Source organism: Pseudoliparis swirei, chromosome 9 (genome assembly GCF_029220125.1).
Source record: "Pseudoliparis swirei isolate HS2019 ecotype Mariana Trench chromosome 9, NWPU_hadal_v1, whole genome shotgun sequence".
In the NCBI taxonomy this organism is placed as follows: domain Eukaryota; kingdom Metazoa; phylum Chordata; class Actinopteri; order Perciformes; family Liparidae; genus Pseudoliparis; species Pseudoliparis swirei.
In genome coordinates this window covers 13,853,625-13,877,402 of record NC_079396.1, presented here as the reverse complement: position 1 = coordinate 13,877,402, position 23,778 = coordinate 13,853,625, and the positions used below count along the sequence as shown (strand labels likewise).

The window sequence follows — 23,778 nt, the reverse complement described above, 5'->3', positions numbered from 1 at the left end:
AACGCTGCCATTTCCTGATAAATACATTCATACCATTAGATATCATATAATTTAATATATATATATATATATATATATATAATGTAATATATATATATATATATATATATATATATATAACATATATGCATATTAAACAAACAATACATAACAGCACATGCTGGAAATAGTTAATCATCTAGCCTTTTAACAACCCCTTACTGTATGTCCACCCTGTTACTGTGAAACATAGTAACAGGGTGGACGGTAACAGGGTGGACATTGTATGCTAAACTTGGCTATTGCTACATGTCTGATGATGATCAAGCTAGCACTTGTGACATCAGAGAAAGATATTTGATAGCTTTATTCACATTTTTTCTAAATGTAAACATTTTGATCAGTTTCCACAAAAATGAGCATAACAGGGTGGACATGTTATGCTTTACCAACAGTTAAGTTAGTAAAAAACATTAAAAAATTGTTGAAGGAAGAGTGCATACTTACTCTGCTTCTTGAAGATGATTTTCCCGCCTAAAATGTATCCTTCTTCTTGAGTCATACAAATAGTAGCATAGTAAAGGGGCGTGTCCAGAGGGATTCAAATCACAGTAACACGGGACATCAAAACAGGGACACACACTTTTTAAAAAACTTTAATCAATAAAAATGAATTACCATTTTTATTTTTTATTTTGTGATGAATATCAATAAAAGGGTTACATAACAGTGACACAAATGTAGAATTTGTTTGTATTTGTTTGATTTCTTTGTTTATATCCGTTAGAGAAGTTGAGCAAACATGATTTGGGACACAGCAATTTGGCCTACTTGTGCTAAAATCAGAGTAATTATTTAGCATTTTGAATATCCTGGGAAAATAACATTGATGTTTTATAGTAGAGGGGAATAAACATGTAAAACCAAGCTTTTAAAAATAAGCATTTGACCTTTTACATGCAAAATATATGATATAATGTGTTGGGGACCTAAATGGCACTGAATGCTAGGAATGACCCAGCTAGGTTTATATGTCTCCATCTTATTTCCTGCTGTTTATACCATACAGCCCATGGTTCATAGGTGATGTGCGAAGGAAACTAAAACAAAACAAACAAATAAATTGACACAAATATTCGACATTTATTCATTCATATAAAAATTCATATTATAATAAATTGTACAAAAAGTCTGTTCTGCTAAAATGGAACATGTTCCCCTCATCATCACTCTTAACAATGAAGCATCATATACTCTGATGTATTTTTTGTGTGGATCTTATTCATTTAAAAAAGTTTGTTGGCTGCTGCAAAGAATACAAGCTGGAAAACTTTACAAAACAACCCACATTTATGACAAGTACTAACATAACCGGTACTATGTCTATGTCCCAATCCACATTATTAGGTGCGAACAGCATCTGGTTTGAGGAACAGTCTGCTGTGCCAGTAATCTGGGTTATCAAATGACGTGTTGCTGCCAGGCTCCCCAATGCCAGCCAACACCTTGATGTATCCCCCAATCCCTGCACACCTGTCACTGCCCATACCATCAGACACAGCCCTCCCCTTCAATGGGAGGTTCTGGTAGTCTGCCTGCTTCCACCCACTGGGCACCACTCCAAATCTGGTCATCTCCTCATACTCCTCCCCCATTTCACCCCCTGCTGTGAGCACATCTGGCCTAGACATGACCGTAGTGCTCCCGTTCCCCTGAAGTGCAGGTTGTTTATTTGTGTTGTCGTACTTTTCCTCTTCCTCCAGCTCCCTTTTCAACAGCTCCGCTATTTGGTCTGTTTCCTCTGTCGTTGCTTCACTCTTTGAAGATGTTTGATTCCAACATCTCTTCCATGCTGGATCCTCTCCCTCAATAGAGTTGGATCGTCTGATATCCATGTATTCATACCTGCCGATTCCATGAGCTGCCTCTCCTTGGTCATCCACAGCTCTGATCCCACTATCAGAGTCACCACTGAGCTGATGTTTCTCTGTGGAGTCTCTTTGTTGTGCAACTCCCTCTTCACAATCCTCATATTCTTGCTTAATCCTTACATCTGAGATTAGTGTCAGAGTTCCCACATCTGTTGTTTCCTCTCCAGGTAAACGAGCCAAAAGGGTTGGTGAGGGTAATGGTGAGGTTTGACAACAAACTGCCACTGAGGTGGCATCGGCCTGTGATAAGACGGCGCCGGTCGAGCAAAGAGGAGCACTAGACTCTTTACTCATGATTTCATACTCCTGGGAGGGATTTATGACCACAAGAGACAGATTATTCTTGAGCCTTGAGTTTCTTCGCCCAGAATGAGAGACGCTGCAGACTGTGTGCCAAGACAGAATGTGAGGAAGGAAGAAGATCAGGGAGGAGGAGGAGGGGGGTGTACATGATTATGTATTGGTTCACTTACAAAACAGTTTTGTAAATCATGAGACAAATCAGAATATGCTGGTAGTTTACCTCTCTGTGGAGTAACACATGACCCAGCAAGGACGTAGCCATCGTGGTCCATCTCCTCTTCTTCCTCTGCAGTCCACACTTTATACGAGGATGGACTTGATGCTGAAGAGAGCTTCCTGTGCCCGCTAATGGTTCTACGAGGAGTACCCTTCTCAGAGCAAAACTTGGTCCTGTGAAGACTTCCAGTCCGTGAACCCTCCTCATGCAGCTCTGCCTCTCTGACACCCCCCCTGAACTCTGACCTCTCGGGCAGCGTCCGCACCGAGCTCAGTCGAGACCTCTGAAGCCAGAGCTGAGACAGAAAAACAAAGACATGAACTGATGAAGCATGCAGCTCATAGAAATGAATCCTATTTTAAAAAGGCACTGCGGGGGCATAAGATTGATTTTAATATGGCTATTGGAAAAGTCTAGTAATAATGCTGATTAAAGAGAAGCTGTTCAGAGTAACAGTTAACATATGCATCTCCTGTGCAATTGGAGAAATGTTTGTTTGCATCCATGTGTGTGATTTTTTGAGTCTTTATCACCTGGCGGAAACTGTCCACAGGGCTGGAGTTCATTAGCAGGTATCCAATGGGTTCAGCCTGAGAGCTACCACTCTACAAATCAGGGAAGAAACAGTGTTATTAGCTTGTTTCCTTTCTGATCTTGTCACAATGCTCCCAAAAGAGTCTAAAATCGAAGGTGTTTTTCCTGACCCTATAAGAATTAATCCGTGAACGGGACAGACTCCAAGATGGAGAGTGTTGGAGAGGAGGAGTAGTCAAACCATCCTCAAGTCCTTCCTCGTGTTGATCTTCCAAATCTTCCTGCAGAAGCCCTCGCTCAGATTCTCTTCGATGGATCTCGACTGAGGCAGCTTCTCCTCCTTCCGACTACAGAAATACATAGACGCATAAAGGGTTTAACATTTAAGTGAACCGCCAGCGGACTTAGCTTTAGAATAAATGACCATGATAGCCTCACCTTGATGACAAGATATCTTGGTGGGTCTCTTGCCATGCGAGTAAAGTCACTGGCCAGCTCTTTGAAGGTCGGTCTTATATTTTCATCAATCATCCAGCCTGAAGAAAAGAAGCAAAACATGTCAAATCATAACTTTGTGTTTGCGCATAATAGTTTTGTGATGTTTCATCACACTCACATTTCACCATGACCATGTATACGTCTATGGTGCAGATGTGGGGCTGTGACAGGCGTTCACCCTTCTCCAGCAGACTCGGCACCTCCTGAGGCTGCACGGATGCATACGGCTCCGCCCCAAATGACATCATCTCCCACACTGTCACCCCTGTCCATGAAGATAGACGCCACATTTAAATTCTGCCTGCCAGCTTTCAAGAGGAAAGTGTATTTTACTAGCACTATAAAACATGACCCACTCACACAGGCCTCTTACCGTAACTCCAAACGTCACTTTGATGAGTGTATCTTCGAAACAAGATGCTTTCCAGTGCCATCCATTTTATGGGTGTCTAGACAAATTTAAGACATGCCATACAGATCGGGTTGTTTACATATTTGGAGGAGACAGTGAAAACCTCTCAGCTGTGAGTTATTAAATGAGTCATAACCACCTTGGTGTCAGTGTAGATGTATTTCTTGTCGTCCGGATAAAGGAGGTCTGCTACACCGTAGTCAGAAATCTGGACCTGGTAGTCGTTCTTCAGCAGCATGTTGCGGGCAGCCAGGTTCCTGTGGACCATGCAGTGCTCCTCCAGGTAGTACATGCCCTGAGACACAAACATACATGCATCATAGAGCCGATTCAAAACATGTGGTCGCTCAAAAAATAATTCTGTTGCCTCATGTCGCACTTACTTTAGCAATCTGCACACACCAGTTGAGCAGGCGCTGGGGGTCCAGGCTGTTCTTGTGATGCCTGATGTGCTCCAGTAAGGAGCCCTGTGAACTAAGCTGGGTCACCAGTTGCAAACTGGGACCTGGACAGATGCCCAGCAGCCTAACGATGTAGGGATGGTCCAGGCTGCCCATGGATAACATATGCTACACAGAGAGCAAAAACACTGTTTACTTTTCTGACTGTGATATGATACGTTGCATTTTATGCAGGAAATGTTATATGTATGTGACATTAATTGCTATTTCTGTTACGCATTATCTTCTATCGGACTGTAAGAAGCTTTTATTCTCACATCAGTGATCTCGGTGAAGGTCTGTCGGCCTGAGCTATCCTGAATGGTTTTAATGGCCACAGGGATCTTCACAGTCTCTCCCTCTGGAGTCCAAACACCCTTAAATACAATGAATGTGAATCAGTCTTCTAAAATTAGAATGGCACATACATCTGTGGATTATCAGTGGATGTGCACAATGTCAAAGAGGTTAATAAATACCTTGTGCACTATGCCAAACACTCCCAAGCCAAGGGCTTTGATTTTTTTCAGCTCTGAAGGTCTCAGGATGCGGGCACGGACCTTGGTGCCTTTCTCCCTGGGACCAAGTGGCTCAAAGCTCTGCCCCAAAAAAAATCGTATATATTTAGCTTATTTTTTTCCTTCTAAAAAACAAATGCATGGAGCAGTCAAAGCAAATGCAACTTGTGCGGTTAATTGGTCTCTAAAGTCTCACCTCACCGCTCTCCAGATACCTCCTCATGGCTCTCTTGCGGCGGATGGCCAAGCCTCGGTGGTACAGCACACCCAGGAAAAACAACACCAGGCATAATATCAAGCCAGCTGGTAGGCCTAAAGCTATGCCTGTGATCTGACCACTGCAGGGGCAAGAAGCAGAGAGACATGCTGATGTGTTGATTCAAGGTGAAGACGTCAGATTCTCACCAGCAAAAGCCAAAAAGTGCAGAAGTGATTGGTAAGATATATAAGTCCAATCAGGGAACAGCGTATTTGTCAAATCCTTGCTATTTGTTATAGTGTCGAGTTTAGCTGACTTTTACATCACTTTTCAGTTTTTTGCATTAGTTTTGTGAACTCATTCTCTCTAGGATATAACCCAATAATGATATCAAAGGTTACTGGCTTAGATGGGCATACTAGCTGGCAGCACTCAAATTAGATATACTAGGTATTACTGTAACGCCCTGTTGTGTCACCTCTGTCTCCTAGATTGTTTCATTCCCTGCATCTGCCCTCAGCCACTCGTGTCTCATTAGTGGCTCATGTTGTACACCTGTTTCTCCCCCTATATATTGTGCCAGCCTTGTCTCTGGCTGGATTGTTGTCTGTAGTTCTTCCTTGGTCTCCTTGTGTGTTATTGCCAAGCTCTCCAGTGTATTCCAAATATTGATTCTGATCTGCCTTTCCTGACCCTGTTTGCCTGTTTACCCGACCTAAGAATTTTGCCTGCCCCCTTTTGGATTTGTTCAAGCTCAAAGTAAAGTTGAAAAAAAACCTCAAACCTGGTGTCTGTCTGTCTCTGTCTGTGTGTGTGTGTGTGTGTGTGTTTGTATTTATGTGTGTTTGTGTCTGTGTTTGTGTGCTTGTGTTGAATGTATCACTTCATGTTGGTGTCTTGAGTGTTTCTTTTTTGACATGTTGCTCTTTTATATTTTGCCCGATTGGACTGACCACCCAGTTTGTACCCTGCCTGAAAAGACAAGTAAAGATCCTCTTCTTGCAGTCCTGTCTCTGAGTTGTGCTTTTGGGTTTAAGTACCTGTAATCCTTACAATTACAACATGTGCAAATTGTAATAGTTTTACATAAATATCCATTAGTAATAGAGAGGAGCATATGATTTTAGCGATTTAGTTTATTACTCTTTGGTTGGGCAGGGAAGATGGAAGAAGGGACAGAAGCAAAAAGGGTAATTTTCTGAATCTGAATTATGTTGTTTCTTTTTTCTAATGCTTTTATGTCAAGTTGTAGTTCCAACTTTCGAATTTGTATGCACGTCTGAATAAAGCTAAAATAAGTGAGGTTCAGGTGTGCAGTCTGTGCTAAGTTGATTGGTGTCTAAATTGCTCAATTGTATTGATTTGTGGATGGATCTCACACAAACACACACACTGCCGTGTAGTGCTTCATATTCACCAGCAGAGGGAAACACTCACCTGCTAACTGCCAGTCTAGCTGCCTCTAAACAACCATTTAATCCTGGGCCAGAGCATCTGTAACGGATACACACATCATTGATTTGATCATGGTTACACATCTACAGATGATACACAGACATCATGTGGGTCCAGTCTCACCCCTGTGTGCAGTTATGGTGACATGGCTCACAGTGACCTTCCCTGTTAGGGTATTTGAAGATCAGTCCCCTCTGTCCATCATTTACCCCAGTGGGGCAAGAGGACATGCAGTAAGGACCATCTCGAAGGTTGGTGCATGCCATACACTTGTCTGCACCCTAACAAAGAAAGACACATATGGGAGAAGCTGAGACACATCATCGCTATGTATAACTCAACGGGGAGGCATTGCAACATACAATTAACCAAGACACAGAATAAATGATTAAGACCATTGGCGACTACATGTGATTTTTGATCTAATGGGCAGGAAGTGGCAGAGAGTCGATATAAAATGTATAAATGGAAGAGAGAAGGGATCACATCAGCATTGTGTTCAGGTTTATTGCAGATTTTGTGTCACAAGAGCAGCAAAGGGTTACAGTTGTTTGAAATACACAAATACAATAACTTTCAAAAATTTAGATTTTATTATCATGCAGGGCAATTATTAGCTCATGTCGAGACAGTATTAACATTACTGTACAAAGGTTGTTGGGCTTGGGTTCAGAGATGGGAAGATTGACTAAAACTATAAAAAAGTGGAGATAAGAAAAGGATTTTAAGGGAGACACGTCCATTCCCAGAGGCAATTATGCCCTTGCAATGTAGTAAATACATTATTATTGGATAATTAGCCAAATACAAGTGAAAATTCATACAAACACATTGAGCCACAGTGTACTATCAAAGAACGTGATTACCAGTCCAGTACAGCTCGACGTCCCACTCTGAAGTTTGCACTCTGGGTGGCAGGCAACACACTCCCCATTAGAGTCGGCAAATTCCCTTGGAGCTCTGGGGAAACAATATTTAAATACATGTATTGTCAGATAAAATCAATACAACCAACACAAAAGCAACACCAGTAAGAATATCAACACAAACATGTATCTACTGACCCGGTGTGGAAATTACAGCTCGCCACACACGTGCCGTCTCGCCTGTAGTTCCTACAGGAGACACACTGGTCGGGCCCCGGGCCCCAGCAACCAGAGTCTGAACACAGGGGGTCACACACATGGCCCTCTGCAACTGCACACACATACATGTGACACAAAGATCAGTAAACTGATGAAGATAATGTAGGTTGACTTAATTAGTCAGATGATCAATATAGACATTGATAAAAGTGTATAGCATATATTATAGATAGATTTTAAATTATTTTTGTCTCCTCTCACCACACTCTGCCAGTGGCCTGTTGTTGTTGAAGTTGTTTACTCGAACTCTGCGGCCCCTGAACATCTGCGCCCAGTTTACTGTGTGGTGGTAACAGAGGTTGGCATTCTGACTGATGTACACACTGCCATCACTGATCTCCCGGAGGGAGCGCAGGCCCAGTGAGGTGAGAGTGCGGATGTGCATCACCATCAGAGAAAAATGCCTTTGGTTGGAAGGACACAAAGGGGACACACACAAAAAGAAAACAAAGGAAATAAAATACATTTAAGTTAGCTATAATTTGTATATATTTATATATTGCAAATCTCAAAAGATTCCTTAACATTAGCAAAACTTGTTTGTTAACTTGCAGTTGTACATAGTTATACAATATATTATTCAGATACAACATAATCATCAGAACCATCTTAAGGCATGCAGAATGTTTAATGTATTGTAATTACATCAGCGTTAATATCATTTGAATATCTTCACTTTCTATATAGAAGAACATGTTGTTGATACATTATTTCTTTTATCATCGTCTTTTCCAGATTTACATCTGTTTCCTCTGGGCTTCAACTGACACATTAACAAGCATCAGTGTGTCTAAAAAAGTCTTACTTGTAGAGAGCCCTCCCTTGAATGGTTGTGAGACTCGAAAAAACGGACAGGTCGTTGAGTTCTTTGGGCCACGACTGGATGTTTAGGATATCTGACAATCAAACACCGTGAAAACATTCAAACATAAATACTGCAACGGTTTTAAGATTGTTTTAGACCATTAATAGCATGTTGTTTGATCATTTTCCAGATTATAAAATGGAAAATATTTGGTGATAGGTGTGGAGAACAGCAAACACACTCTGCTGTCATGTATGCAAGAATCATTTGTCTTTCCTGTATTATTTTTAAATAGCTGTAATACCAAGTGACTGAATGTAACTTTGGCAAGAATACTGAGCTGTATTGAAAACATATCACATTATGAATGAAAAACGAGGTTTTCCACTAGGGAACCAGGTTACACTTCAAGTCAAATCGGCTATAACATTTAAAACAATAACCAAGCACTGCGATCCATAATTAGCACCAATAAAGTTGATATAAACCTGTTATTTCTCTGACGGTGCGAAACACTTCCAGCTTTTTGGCATCCAGAGGCGGGATATTTTTAAAGTCATCTCTAGGGAGAATAAAAACACCCAATAAGAACACGCTGACCGTCCATAGCTGCACACAGTGATTCTTCAGGCAGGTGAGACCATTTACCCGAGAATCCCCGTGACCAGGAAGTGAAGGCTGCCCTGGATCTTGGTGCAGTTGATGAAGCTGTCGATGTTGCTGGAGTCCACCGTCTGCCGATGCTCAGCGCCGGTGCCTTCACACACTACAGGAACGACCAAGTGCCGTCTTAAGCTTTGATGACCGACACATATACTCAACGTAAGAAGTGTAAAGTACATGTATCGTGACAACCTTTTGGGCAGAGTCCACTGCAGAGCTCACACTGCTTCTGGCCGTCTCTCTCCACCTCCATCTTGTCTGGTGGACAAACGCTCACACAGGAGCTATCGTCCACCAAGAAATTGGCTACAAGGAGCAAGACAACAACACAAGAAAGAACACTGTGACACAGGTGTATTAATATCCGGAAGGCTAGTTAAAGTATTTCCCACATTGCACGGAAAGTATCCAGACAACATGTTGAGGATACAAACACATGAACAAGCACAGGCCACTCACTGGGACACTGGGAGACACAGATGGATCCGTACTGGTACTTGGCATGAGGGTTGGTGTCCATTTGAAACGTCTGCTTGTTGTAGATCAAAGTCTGCGGACACTGGGGCACGCAGGCTCCAGAGTCGTTGAAATGTCGACATGCCTACACACACACACACACACACACACACACACACACACACACACACACACACACACACACACACACACACACACACACACACACACACACACACACACACACACACACACACACACACACACACACACACACACACACACACACACACACACACACACACACACACACACACACACGCACACGCACACAGAAGCACACACAAATCATGTCTGTGAAATATGACTGTTTTCCATAACATATAACAAAATAAAACATTTTAGTATTCATATTCAGTATATTTTAGTCTGTCAGTCGCTCACCTGGTCCAAACTTAAATATCTCAACAACTATTTCTTGGGATTGTCATTCAATCTTGGACAGATGTTTATGGCCCCAGATCTGTTGACCTTTCCTCTAGCACTATCAACAGGTGGACATGTTTTACTTTGAATAAATGTGTCAATAACGATTGGATGCAGCTGTGCAATTTTTTTGCATAGTTTGTGATGGGATAACATCCACCTGTAAAGCCCTTAACAACATTGATGTTCAAGAAATTATCTTACAATAGAACCAATTCTAAGCAAATCAGAATGTATTCTTTTTACATAACAGAGGCAAAACAGTTTGAAAAAAGGTTTATTTTTAGCTGCCATTGTTACCGAAGAGTGAAAAACCTCCTGTATAACGTTTGCAAAGACTGCCTTTTGTCTTTATTATATCAAAGACGGAGTACTCACAAAACAATCCACGTCCAGAGGGCCTTTACACCCCGCTGCACATTCTATGTGACAGCAGTCCCTGGGGCTCGTCCCGAAACAGCGACCGTTACATTGTGGGGCGCACACCGTCTTAGTCACTGAGACACACAAGAGAGACAGGTTGAACACAGCTCACCAATGTGCATGTGTGTGTCTGTCGCTGTGTATTTCTGTCTATGAAGACAGACAGTCAGTGAAGAGAAAGAGGGAGGAGGAGAGAGATAAAACAGAAACAGAAAATCAGAGGAACAGAACAATCTGGCACTCACAGATCTGACATTGGTCCTCATTTGGACCCCAGCAGTAATCTCCACACGCTTTGTGGCATGGGCCTGACAGAAGGAAAGAGAGGCCGTACTTATAAAAGAGAGTATCTCAAGGTAATTTGGGGATATGTGAAAAAGTACTAACCCAACACCAACCTCGCTCTCCATTGTACTGGATGTCAATTGGAGCACTATTGTCCCCGATGATATCTCGCCAGAAGATCCAGGGGGCATAACTCAGGTACTTGTTATTGATAATTTGCACTCCTCCCTCAAGAATCTCTGTGAAGAAATGGAGAGAAGTGTTGCAGAGAGAGCGCAGGCAGCATGTCCTTTATCACTTTAGATTGCAGCCCACAAATTACAATGTAAACACTTTTTACAAAGTGGGTACAATATAAAACAAGTAGATGTACAGGCAATAAAGGACCTACAACTAAATCATTCAATGAACACTTTTTTAATAGTAGTTCATATTACAAAAAGGCCTCTTAGATAAAGTGCTATACCAGGATGTCAGGGACTTGGGGAATGGAAAGAGGGGAGACTAAAACTCCGATAAATAGTTGTTATACCACTTAAGAATACATGAAAATTAGCTGACTGTGAGGGAGATTGGGATTTTTACTAATTGTTTAAATACTTTTGTCCTGCCATCCTGTAACTGTCAACATGTTGTTTTCCGACACATAAAATGGCACATTTTATATTTCTTTGGACACAACTTAAATACGTGTAAAGTAAAGAACAGCAAAGCACAACCTGCATTTTTGTTTCAGTCTCAAATCCTTAAAAGCACATTTCACACCTTGCATATAGGACATCTTTGGTCCATGCTTGTGTTTTCTCGGTCAGCCCTCTTTACCTGTCAGATTCGCGAGGCCCAGCTGCCGCAGGCCGTTGGAACCGTCCTTGGGGTAGTTGAAGAAGACAGAGAGAGCAAAGCGTCTCTCATAAAGGCTGTTTCCTCTGATGACCCGTAGTTGCCCCAGAGGAATCTCCTGAAAGTGGTTCATTGCGATGAGGACATAGCCAGTCACCTCGCGGATTTCCTGGAGAGAAAAATAAGACTTCTCTACACCTTATACATAGAAAGCCGTTGAAAGACAAGGCAGAGAGAAAGGGGGTGATTTCTACCTTGAGGAAGGAGAAGTCCCAGCAACTCTCAATCTGTGTGATCTCCAGATTTCCCATGATGATCTCACAGCCATCATACCGGTCCTTAATCAGGTTGTACTGGATCTCCTGAGAACCCGTGGAGCTCAGTCCGTTCTGCGTACCGGGACACACCACTGACAAACATACACAGAGAAGACAGATGAAGAGTACTCTATAGTTTAAGGGGTGATTTAGGGACAGGTGAAGAGAACCTTGGGTTGATGTATCACTTGTGTTCGACCATGTCAGTGCTTCTTTATTATTTACTTATTTACTACACATCCATTACGTTACATTTTAATAATTTGAAAACTACGCCCGTTTGTTTTTTGATGAATTTTGGTGTCTGGTTTTTGTTCCGCTTAAAGATAAATTAGCAGACTCTAGAAACCTTTGAGTTGTGTAATCCAACACAGTGAACATCAAGCCTGTATCATGGTTTGTCAGTGTTATCATTGCAAAATAATGCGTTGCATTACAGTCCAACGGTTATGGGATTTTGATAAAGAATAATGTAGTCTATGATGTATTTCAGAATTCAAGCAAGTTGCTGTCTGCTGATTTATTTTGATACCAGACAGAAATGTATGGAAACCAATGGCAGCTTGGAATGGTACAAATAACACAAAACATAAAATGCAGTTGAAAATGATTGGCAAAGCCAAAGGAGCTAAAATATGCAAAGACGCTACTGTGGTCCTGTGAAGGTGAACACAGACTGGCTATTTGAGTGTGAGGGTTGTATTGTGCAGCATGTACTGTGTGGACTTGGTCTTCTTGATAATGTGTGTGCTGCTGCTTTGGCTGGAGAGTCTGATGGGAAGCGCAGTAAGACAGGCTGTAACCCTGGTACACGGAGCAGTCTCCGGCCGGGGGCTGGTCCAGTGGAGGATGAGGGAGAGGGGCTTTTCTCAGACAAAGCTCCTTATTGTGACAAAACTATAAATGTGGACAGTGTGTCCCAGTGACTGGAGAGTGATAGTGACAGACAGTGCTTCTGTGTGTGTGCATGTGCGTCTGTATGTGAGTGTCTGAGGGGTCTGCGTTGCTGAGATCATACCAACAGACAATGGGTCTTGTGTGGGTAGGACTTTCTGGCTGAGGGAAGGGAAATATGATGAACGTGAGGAGGACTGCACATTACATTACATTACATGTCATTTAGCAGACGCTTTTATCCAAAGCGACTTACAATAAGTGCATTTCAACCTAGAGTATAAACTAAGAACAACACGAATACAGGAACTAACATTTCCTCAACTCAGTCGAACTACAAAAGTACCATAATAAGTGCTATCCCAGTGCCACTGAAGTGCAAATCTGTGTTTTAATCCAGATGTAGTCGGAAAAGGTGTGTTTTCAGTCTCCGGCGGAAGATGTAGAGACTTTCTGCTGTCCTGATGTCAGTGGGGAGCTGCACTATTTCTTACTCATCAACAAAAACTGTGGAGCTGGCGCTTTACGTGCAAAGACTAAACATCTGCAGCTGTCAACACAACTTACATTTCCTGTCTTTACTGGGAACATGCGGAGGTACAAACCCGAATCTTCCAACCACACTGAAGTGGAGTTGACCACTGCCATAAACAACCTTTTAGGCTTGGTGCGTGTGGTTTTTATAGAAAAATGCACAATGAGAGATGACTGTCGCGTATCCCATATCTTTGCATACTTACTGTGGAATGCTCAGTATATTTTGGAGAGTTGCATGATACTCCTGGCCATTACATTAATTTTAACTCATGCATGCACAAAACATGCACAACACACAGCTAAATCGACTTTTGAGAAGATTTTTTTTTGATTTTTAGCAAAACAAAACATTCATCTGCAGATTGCTTGTATCAATATGAACAGGACCAATTGTTCTAAGTAGCTTTTTACAACTGGATCATTGCCATGCACGCTATTTTGTCTCCACCAGGGCATTAGTGTTGCTGCCAGCCATCACGAGCAGAATATAAAGTGGCGATGTTTTGCTGCATTAAGTGCCTTGATTAGAGCCCAGTCATAACAGCAACAAAGCTCTCAATGAGGAGAGCCCCATGTTGTGTGGTTTGAGACAAGGGAAAGAAGAAGATGAGGCTTAATACTTTATAAAATGTAGCCCCTTAACCTCTGACAAGTCTAGATAGCATCCATGTTAACTACTCTATTCTATCATATTATTACAGTTACATACCATTTAAGAAGTTGTGATAATTCAAGGCAGGCAAATGCTGAGGAGTCACTACCAACAGGTCAATTCAAATAGGAACATGTGATATAATAATAATAATAGTAATAATAAATTGATTAAATAATGGCAATTAAAACAGGCAAGACATAGTTTTATATATATATATATTAGGGCTGTGAAACGATTAAAATTTTTAATCGGGTTAATCACAGGTTTCTGTGGATTAATCATGATTAATCACATATTACCGATATTCTCGGTATATTTTGTGAGAACATAGAGATTTATGACAAAAGACGGATATATACATTTATACATTCTTCGATACAATGGTGCTGCAACTCAGCAGTTATTTAGCAGTTTTCTTCCATATGGAACATTAATACATCTTCATCCTAAACAGAATGTTTAACCCTCCTGTTACCTTTCGGGTCAATTTGACCCCATTCAATGTTTAATGTCGGTGTTCTTTGGGGTCAATTTGACCCCAGGCTGTTTTTCACTGTGTCAAACTTATAAGAAATATCAACTTTTTTATATATTTAAAGGGCTATTTAGGTAGTCAACAAACAAACATAAAGTACCTCACACTTAAACTTGGGAAGCAATATTAATTCTAATAATTTTCTGTAGGTTTTAATTGCTGGGGTCAAATTGACCCCGAGGGTAAAATATGTTAGTAAATGTAAAGGTAACAGGAGGGTTAACCTCTTCCACTCCACTGAGGATGCCGGCGTCCTTAAGCCCCTCCCCTTCCCTTTAAACGGCTTGCTCGCGCAGACCACGTCAATAAACATGGGCATGTTTGGTATCCCAGCATTCAACATATCCTCATCTTTGCAAAGAACATATACATTTTCTTTTATTTCGTAATAATTTTTCACAAGAGGAGCCCAAACACACAATGTCTAAAGTCGCGATCAATGCAGCAAGTCGGGTCTTGCAACATTTCGACGAAGAAAACGTACAGAATACGCTTTCTAAGTAGATGTATTAGAGGAGGTATTAGCGGAAGTACTAGCGGAAGTTAGCAAAGAGCTAGCGGAATCAGAAAAGGTAAAAAGTTTTCCAAAAAAACGTTTTTTTTGGTGCGCTGTGTCTTCCCTGACAGTAACGTGTTGAAGCCAGGAGACCGCGCTGTCTTTGCCCGGGCCATGAACACGGTGATTTGCTCCGTTTTTGTTTGACTACATTTTATGAGTAACAGTTAGGGGGGTGCTCGTGACTTTTCATGCGCGAAGACCGGCATCTGAACTCTGCGGCAACCGCGATCGACATATTGAGCACCCCTGCATTAAAACATTGGTGCAAGTGACTTTTTTTCGTCCCGATGTGCGCACACACGCCGGCATCCGGCGAGACGGGGATCGGAGTCGTGTTAACGCGACACGTAGAGACAGAATGACATGCTGCTGGTTCGAGACGACCAACAACAGACGGATTGGAAGCTCATTCTGCGCATGCGTTAAATGCGTTAAAAAAAATAACGAAGTTAAACCTGTAATTTAATTAACTGAGTTAACGCGTTATTTTTCACAGCACTAATATATATATATATATATATATATATATATATTGTACATATAATAAAATCACCTTACCTTTGTGGGTTTGAGTTGCTGCTGTTTGTAGCCACCATAATAATGTTACACTCGGTAGTATGACTCCCCACTTGATCATGTTGATGTGAAATCTTTTTAGTGAGATATGATCATATCACACGTTTAGATAGTCCTACGAGGAGCCAATGTTATGCAGTATGGTTAAAAATAAAAAAGAATAGTCAGGTCCCGCGCTCTGTCTCTGATAGACGAAAGAAAAAAAGAGTCAAAGTGAAGGAGAAATGCAGCTCCTTCTGTACGACGCTGCACTAAACATTAGTAAAAAGAACAGAGAAATTGCGCCAATTGCAAAACTAACAACAACAACGAACAAGTGGCAGTTCATCTTGATGCCGGGCTTCCCCTCCCAGAGAGAGCGAGACTTGTGATTGGCCAGGAGCCTGATATATTCACCAATTAGATGTTGGCCCGTCATTTTTTTGGTATGAGCTGCTGACTCAATTGTTGCCATGCGCATCCAAATGATTACATCCTGTTAGATTGAGGCAGAATAGAGATAGTTTTTATTTTAAAACACATTTGGCCCCTATAGATAAGCTACAGCTGAATAACTTTTATATTAATGTACTTCTACCTTTAATTTTTAATTTGCCAAGTTTACTATGTTTGTGTATGACTTTATTCTTAAAAAGTAACTTAAACTTTGACAAACAAAGGTTTGTGATCTAAGTATTTTGAACACCATGTACCCTATATGTCCCTTTATCTGCAGTTATTTTGGTTTCATGTTGTCAGCTGCATGAGGAAGCCGTACTGTGGCTCCCAGTCAGCAGCCCAGTGCTGAGTGGCTGCACTGTCTTCCCTGTAAAGAGCAGTATTGTCCCCTCAGCCCTAAACTGGTTAATCACCTCTTTGATGCGTATATGGAGCGGCCTTTACAATGGGGCACATTGTCAGATGGTCATTTGACTTCTGAACCCAAAACAAGAAGAAGCTTAATTTGAGAAAATGGCCAGATTCCTGAACATGAAACTAGGAGTGGAAAGGGAACATCTCACGAGTGGTTATCAGTAACTGACTCGTCCTGTTAATCTAATTTTATGTGAGAACGAGCAAACTTGTTGCTGTTTGTTTGGAAGAATCCCCAAGTGGGAATTATTATGATAGTGAAACTACCCAATCATGTTGCATGTTTCAAGTACACACTAATTATCCTTACATCCGTCTGTGCTATTAAGTTGAACTCAAAACGGCCCTCCCCGTCCAGCAGGAGGAGACAGAGTCTAAGGATTGGTGCTCAGATACCAGAGCTCCTGCAGGGCCTGTGGGAGGTGAACTCTCAACCAGTGTTTGCACCTACATGGCGGTTTTATTTGATTAGTCTTTGACCCAAACGTTGTAATATACACTCGATTAATAAAATGATCAGCTGAGATGTGTTCACTTGCCTGTTGGATGATGGAAAACTTGACAGAGCAACAATACTCAGTTAGTTGAAAGATTTTTTTGTCCAACTTGTGTCAGTTAAATAAACAACAACAAGTGATTTGGTCGGTCATGCTTTGTAAAACAGTATAAAGGGAAAAAATATCACAGTGTCATTTACACAAATAAATGTTTGAGTAGTTTGAGTATTCACATTCTCAGTTGGGTGTCTCTGCCGTCAGGTCAAGAAAAGTGGCTTCAATAAGGCCTAATGGTTTCTGCAGTCTGGCAGTTTCACATGGCCAACACGGTGTCATCCTTGGTGGCCCTGTCCCTTCCCAGGCGAGCTGTGGGGGTGACTGCTGTGGCCTTTTGCATTTGCCACTCCCTTCAGGGATTGATGAATTGATTGTGCGGCTGCTGCCAGTGTGTCTGTGCCCTGGGCGAAGGCGTCCCGGTTACGGGTGGGAATCCCAGCTATGGCATCCGCCCTGGGGCTACTATTGTGGCAGTCCTGCAGGGGGCCTGGGGGCTGGTGGCCCCGGGAGCAGCTCTGACCCACATACTGCTGTCACACCCCTGGAGACACAGCGGCACTCTCCCCGACATGGACCTCTGATTGGCCCAGACAAAATGACTCTCTGTGGAGTACGGCAATTCCACAGGGAAACTACCTGATTGTGCCAAAGTTGTCTTGATGGCAGCAGTTAGGAAAGGCCAAAAGAGAAAGAGGACATAGATCTGTGTCCTTCCCACCTATTTCACCTGCTCTCTCCCTCTTTTCCACCAGTACTTGTTCACTAATCAAGCTAGTCATATGTGCTGTTAATTAATCTGTCTTTAGTCTTAGGAACCAGTACAATAATAAATTTTTTAAGTTAAAAATGAATCCTGAATTCAGAATCTTGAGTATGATAATTAAACAATTATATTAAATCAACAGATTTGGAGGTTTGCAATGAGGGAGAAAATGGATGGAAGTAAGAATCTTAAACGAGATAACGGAATATTTTGTTCAGGCAAAAACTATATAGATCAAAGTAGGGGAAAGGCTGATAACTTACTAAAAGTATGCACCCTCTCATAAAATATTGGAGGAGCCAAATCAAATATGTATAACACATGAAGAAAATGAGTTTGGCAAAATGTATTTGTATTTCGGTGTTTTTATTGATCGATCAATGAAGTGTTATGAATCATAAAATCTTTCAACACTTTTGCACCATTTTGTGTTGTTTTAACTCCAATTGATAATATCCCACTGAATTAAATAAATCTATTTTCAGATTTTTTTTTTTTAAATAAACTTTATCAGTTGGAATGTTGTCTTGCTTTTCTAAATGTTTCAAGTTAATCTGCCAATAGTCATTGAATAAATGATGTTTAGCCACAACAATACTGTGAGTGCATCAGTGTTACAGATCATAAGTGAGATAATTGAATATTGGACATTCCTGTTATCAAAGACAAACAAACCACCGGCAATATAAGGCCACAAAAAATGTTCAAACCCAACTGAATGTAATTGAGGGCACACACACACAAACTTCTGTCATGTGTACATATCTGCCACCACACTGACCCCAATAAGTGTATCTACAACACTTTCAATTTGATTGAGAATAACATGTTACACTTTTCTTGTTACGCAAACATATTTACAGTTACGCTCACATAGAAAAACATGCTTTTGCATATTAGGTTGTTCAGTAAACTTTACAATAAATCCGAAACATTTGTCAGTTCAGCATTGTTCCAACCAGCAGCAGTAATGTAGACTAACACATATAGTCTGAGGAAACAGGCTATTATAAGTCACTTTTATTTCAGATCTTGTACAGTATTAACATGCCTTATGATGCAGTATTACTATCATCCTCTCATCTATTTTTTTTACATTTTGTGTGATTTGTGTGGACACTTAAGAAGAAAACTGATCTTAGCAAATTAGAAAAAAAACAACACTAAAATCAACACTTGCTTTTTGGTCCAAAATAAATAAACACCCCATTAAAAAAACAGGAAAGAAACCAACATTACATTTTGAACAACTATAATGCATCTGGATATATAGTGTGCAACAAAATGCAAAGAGGTAAGGTTAACACAAGAAACACTGGCAATGTCACACCAATTAGGGATGAATAAATCAGGATGACAAGCAATGTGAGTATTTTTTGATGGATATAGTGCAGCTGCTTGCACAAACTGACTTAAAAATAAACATTCGAAAACCATGTAAGCTTTCTGATCTTGCCAATCACTTGCTCTGCTGCATCAATCTCATCGGGCCAATTGCAGCATTTTTTCCAAAGCCACGGGGCTGGTACAGTGTACCTGTTCTGTCATCTGTATGAGTTCAGACATCACATCTCACCAACGCCAGACAAAATGTTTTAACCCTTATTGAGCCAGGAAGTCGACTGAGAACAAATCTGTATTTACAGCAGTGGCCTGCAGTAGTTCACAGCTCTGACAAGCCCACGAGTCAGAACTGGGATATCTCCATGCAGATTGGGAAGAGGTAATATACAGTGGTAACAGGGCACCTTTTTCCCCAGCTGCCTTAGAAGTAAATGCACATTGCAATAAAGGGAAAAGAACCATTCGATGCCTTTAATATACAATGGTAATAAAATAAAACCAATTAAAAAATGCACGGATAAATCAATAAATACATGTTGAGGAAAATATAAATAATTTCAGACTAAGAGTATGTCATCTGGTTTTGTGTTTAATAAAATAAATAGAATTCTAATAAACATATTTGCATTAAATTGAAAATAAATATAATTTTTTTAGCACAAATTGATCTGTGAAGCACATCATTTAGTGTTAAAAAATAAGCATGGAGAGAATAGAACAACTTCAAATTTATCTGAGCCTGTATAAGTACATTGTTTTTTTAACAATGTGATATTATTCTGAGATAGTAGTAGTACTCCCACTATACTATTATGATATTCTTTACAATTTACCTTAAGTTTAAAGTATATTACAGTTGCTCTGCCATCATGGGTCTACATCATCACATTTCTTAACAAATTAAAGGTGAAGTAGGTCAAAGGTTAAAGAAACTGCAAAGTAGGGGAAATACATATGCCTTTACAGTAACATTATACTATTACATCCCAATATCTAAATATTCAGCATATAGAAAGTAAGTCATTTAGGTCAACTGCATTTAAAAACGCTCACGCAGATCCAAACAAAAATAAATAACCAAAATGAAGGAGAATTCAAACAAATATTTTCGGGGGGAGGAAACCATTGAGTCACCCACTGGGAGCTTTTAAGCGTTGCCTCTCCATGTAAACACAATGGATCCACTATAACCAATACCTGGAGCTGGCACCCAGGCTCTTCCCCACTCTATTGACCCGACTCTTCACTTTGTGTTCTTCAGCTGGTTGGCCAGCCAGTCCAGTCCCTCGTAGAGACCGTCTCCACTGGTGGCGCAGGTGGCCTGAATGTACCAGTTGCGGTGGCGTAGGGAGTGCAGGCCCAGCTTGTCTGTGAGCTCTGCAGCATTCATGGCATTGGGCAAGTCCTGAACACAATCACATCAGACAGTCACTAAGGAGGCCTCAGTTAGTGCAGAAGAATGAAACACAAAGAAGGAGACACAAGATTGTGCATACCTGTTTGTTGGCAAAGATGAGAAGAACGGCATCCCGCAGCTCGTCCTCAGCCAGCATCCTCATCAGTTCCTCCCGAGCTTCGTTCACCCGCTCACGATCATTGCTGTCCACCACGAAGATCAAACCTGTCAGGAGAGACGCTTGTCTTTTTAAGGGTTAAACAAAACAAAACCGTCACTTCGACTATCCCAGATTCCATGAATAATTTGTTGATATCATATTGTTAAATATGACTTGGTCGCTCAGCCAGGTTTATTCAATGCAGGGGCTTTTTTAACAACATGACTCAGTTGATCAGTTGGAGGCTGTTTGCAAATGACATCATCTAAAACATTAGTCAGATGTGCTCTCAGGTGCTGGGGGCGAGCATTTGCTGCAGAGTCGGCCCTGTAAAGTCCAAAATGGCGGACAGGTGAATCATCTCACCCTGGGTGTTCTGGAAGTAGTGCCTCCATAGAGGACGGATCTTGTCCTGGCCACCCACATCCCACACGGTGAAGCTGATGTTCTTGTACTCCACCGTCTCTACATTGAAACCTGAATGAAAACAAATCAAATCAGTCACACCAGCTGGAGGAACTAACAAGTGACAAGTGTTTTCATGAGTTATTCTGTTTCTCTTTTTCTCACACACCAATTGTGGGGATGGTGGTAACAATCTCCCCGAGCTTCAGCTTGTAGAGGATGGTGGTTTTCCCAGCGGCGTCCAGCCCCACCATGAGAATCCTCATCTCCTTCTTGCCTATCAGGCGCTTCAACAGGTTGCCAAAGATGTTCCCCATGATGACCGGTGTCTCTCACCTCAACTGCAACACAACTGTTACACAGGGAGGGAACTGATGAGCGTGCTTTCCCTATATAGCAGCAAAACAAGCCTGTGAACCACATATAGAAAGTTCAAAACCACACCAAAAAAGCACACTCTTCAAAAGCAACTCTGAACATTACCCCCTCATTAGGGCCCTAAGCCACCTCAGAGGAAAGCCAATAAAAGTATGCTTCACACCTCAGCTCGCTACTGGATCTCTGTTATGTGGATCAGCTTTCATGTGGTGCAGAGTAACCACCTTTTAAACTGTTTGCTGCAATTGAATGAATGCCAGTGTAACAATTAATTTGCATCACATTAAACGACACATAACCTCAGGTTGTGAGATAGTGCACACAGCCTGCAGCTTTACTGTGAAGGCTTGTACGCGTACCTGTCTTTTCTTATTCATATTCCAAAATGTGATTATTATTATTATAATAATTAAATAAGCTGCATCCACAGCCGGCAGCAGGAGGATCCCCCTTTCACAAAGAGAACACCTTTATTTTCTATGATGTATTTTTTCGTAACTGATGCCATCATTGATGATCTAACGTGTCCATTCATTTATATGGAAGGCACACGCTGTAGCTGCTAGCAGAGCCCGTTACAGCTGCAGTGGCCGCACATCCAAGCACATTTGTCCTAACGCGCGAGGGGAAGGCGGCTGGTGCTGCAGTACCAGCAGGACGGGTGGGAATGAGACAAGTGACGTGTCATTAAGGGTCATTATGGGCGCGTCGTTAGGATAGTGACAACAATAGCGAACGTCCTGAGTACTGAAAAAAAGACAATTCTCCGGGTCATATTCTGTGCAGTCACGACACGCGCACCAGTCGGCCTGACGTCGTCGGTGCACGGCGGTTCATTTGCGTTATTTAAGCGCCGCAGCGCGTGACAGCAGCGACCCGCACGCCGCGGTCACCTGTATGACTCGTATGCATCTTTGAGCATTTTCACAATTTGCATCTTTCACTTACCCGTTAACGGCAGGCAGGATACCAGCTGGATTCAGGCAGAGGACTGGGTGATAGTCTCGCGATGAGCGACGGCTGTGAAGATGCGATACTCTCGCGGTAGTTGGATCGTCAGGAGCGCCTCTTAAATTTTCCATCCTGCATTACTTGATAAAAGCCAGGGGCACTGCTGGAGAACAACTATGATTTAATTGTCTCTTTATAAAAATGGGAATGAATGTCTTTCGTGCCAGCATCTACCTGCTTTAAGACTTTTTTTTTTTTTTTTTTAAATAGTGCCTAGTTTTTATTCACAAACAATTTCCTTCAATTCTTAAAACATTGCATGTGTTTGGATGCTTATTTGTGTGGTGTTACAGCAGGAGACCAACAACTAACCAATAGGACATGTAACAGAGCGTCTACAGGAAAACATGAATAATTAAAATGGGAATCATCTTAATGAATAAGTAAATTTCTGACTGTAATAGGATGCCAAGTGATACTTCCTGACAGCAGCCCTCTTTGTGTCACAGACAATGAGAGGACAGGAGGCAGCATTGACTGACACAATATCATAGCAGGTTACCTTGAGTACTGATTTTGTAATTTTTTCATGCCAAACAACATGAAAAATTTCATTGTGATTACATTACATATACCAGAGCAGCCTCACAGGTGCACCTAACATGTGTCTCCCTCTTCCTCTCTGTTATCAGTCAGCGGTCCAGTGATAGATGTGTTTATCAACTCAGTGGTGAAGGCAGAGGAATAAAGGGGGGGAGCAGATGTTTGCAGCTGCAGACCAGATTATGGGGTGGACTGGATGATGGGGGGGGGGAGCCTGCCGAGTTGGTGTGCGCGGGGAGCTCGGCGAGGGTTACAGGGGGGTTACAGCGGGCTCGGGTGGTGGCAGGAGAGGTGTGGTGGGGAACTCTGACTTAAAGGAGCCTTTCCTCTGAAGTGTCTGCCAGCATGTTCCCCGGCAAACACAATCACAAGTCTCGTTGGTTGTGCTAGCTGAACTAATGAGGGCCTGCGCGTTGAGGGCAGGGTCTTTGATGTTCTGGGTAGCTGGCTCCTTGTGTTTTCTCTCCCGCTCTCCTTCTCTGCCTGTCCCACATCAAAAACGAAAGGGGAGTTGAGAAGCAGATGTTTTGAGGCCTGTATTTAAACAGAGTACACTTTATTCACCCCCTTCTCCAGATCCCATTTGTCCTTTGCTTCTGCATCTCTGCTGTACGTACACCAAGCATATATCTCCCTATCTTTATATCCAACTAAACACACTAAATCGCCTTACTTTATACATATAATCATCCTGTCATTCAAAACGGGTA

At 41.7% G+C, this 23,778-nt stretch overlaps 2 protein-coding genes across 3 annotated transcripts; both read right to left on the bottom strand.

Moving 5' to 3' along the window:
- Positions 1 to 617: 617 nt before the first annotated feature.
- Positions 618 to 15,975, bottom strand: erbb3b (erb-b2 receptor tyrosine kinase 3b). Its single transcript, XM_056422473.1, has 28 exons — positions 15,645 to 15,975; positions 11,844 to 11,998; positions 11,572 to 11,758; positions 10,863 to 10,988; positions 10,710 to 10,772; positions 10,420 to 10,538; positions 9,559 to 9,700; positions 9,292 to 9,405; positions 9,085 to 9,202; positions 8,925 to 8,998; positions 8,437 to 8,527; positions 7,833 to 8,035; positions 7,551 to 7,683; positions 7,353 to 7,446; positions 6,610 to 6,767; positions 6,469 to 6,525; positions 5,029 to 5,170; positions 4,794 to 4,913; positions 4,593 to 4,691; positions 4,258 to 4,443; positions 4,014 to 4,169; positions 3,836 to 3,911; positions 3,581 to 3,727; positions 3,403 to 3,500; positions 3,135 to 3,311; positions 2,964 to 3,035; positions 2,434 to 2,725; positions 618 to 2,296 (listed from the first exon to the last, which is right to left on the bottom strand). Exons 1-28 carry the CDS (start codon positions 15,721 to 15,723, stop codon positions 1,383 to 1,385), a joined length of 4,392 nt encoding a protein of 1,463 aa, XP_056278448.1. The 5' UTR covers positions 15,724 to 15,975; the 3' UTR covers positions 618 to 1,382.
- Positions 15,976 to 18,836: 2,861 nt separating this feature from the next.
- On the bottom strand, positions 18,837 to 22,511 carry arf3a (ADP-ribosylation factor 3a). Of its 2 annotated transcripts, XM_056422474.1 has the most exons (5): positions 22,463 to 22,511; positions 21,306 to 21,488; positions 21,098 to 21,208; positions 20,672 to 20,796; positions 18,837 to 20,580 (listed from the first exon to the last, which is right to left on the bottom strand). In XM_056422474.1, the coding sequence occupies exons 2-5, from the start codon at positions 21,451 to 21,453 to the stop codon at positions 20,419 to 20,421; spliced, it is 546 nt and encodes a 181-aa protein (XP_056278449.1). In that variant the 5' UTR covers positions 21,454 to 21,488; positions 22,463 to 22,511; the 3' UTR covers positions 18,837 to 20,418. The 2 variants fall into 2 exon arrangements, with proteins under 2 accessions (XP_056278449.1, XP_056278450.1); XM_056422475.1 differs by lacking the exon at positions 22,463 to 22,511 and having other exon boundaries at positions 21,306 to 21,931.
- Between the last annotated feature and the right edge of the window lie 1,267 nt (positions 22,512 to 23,778).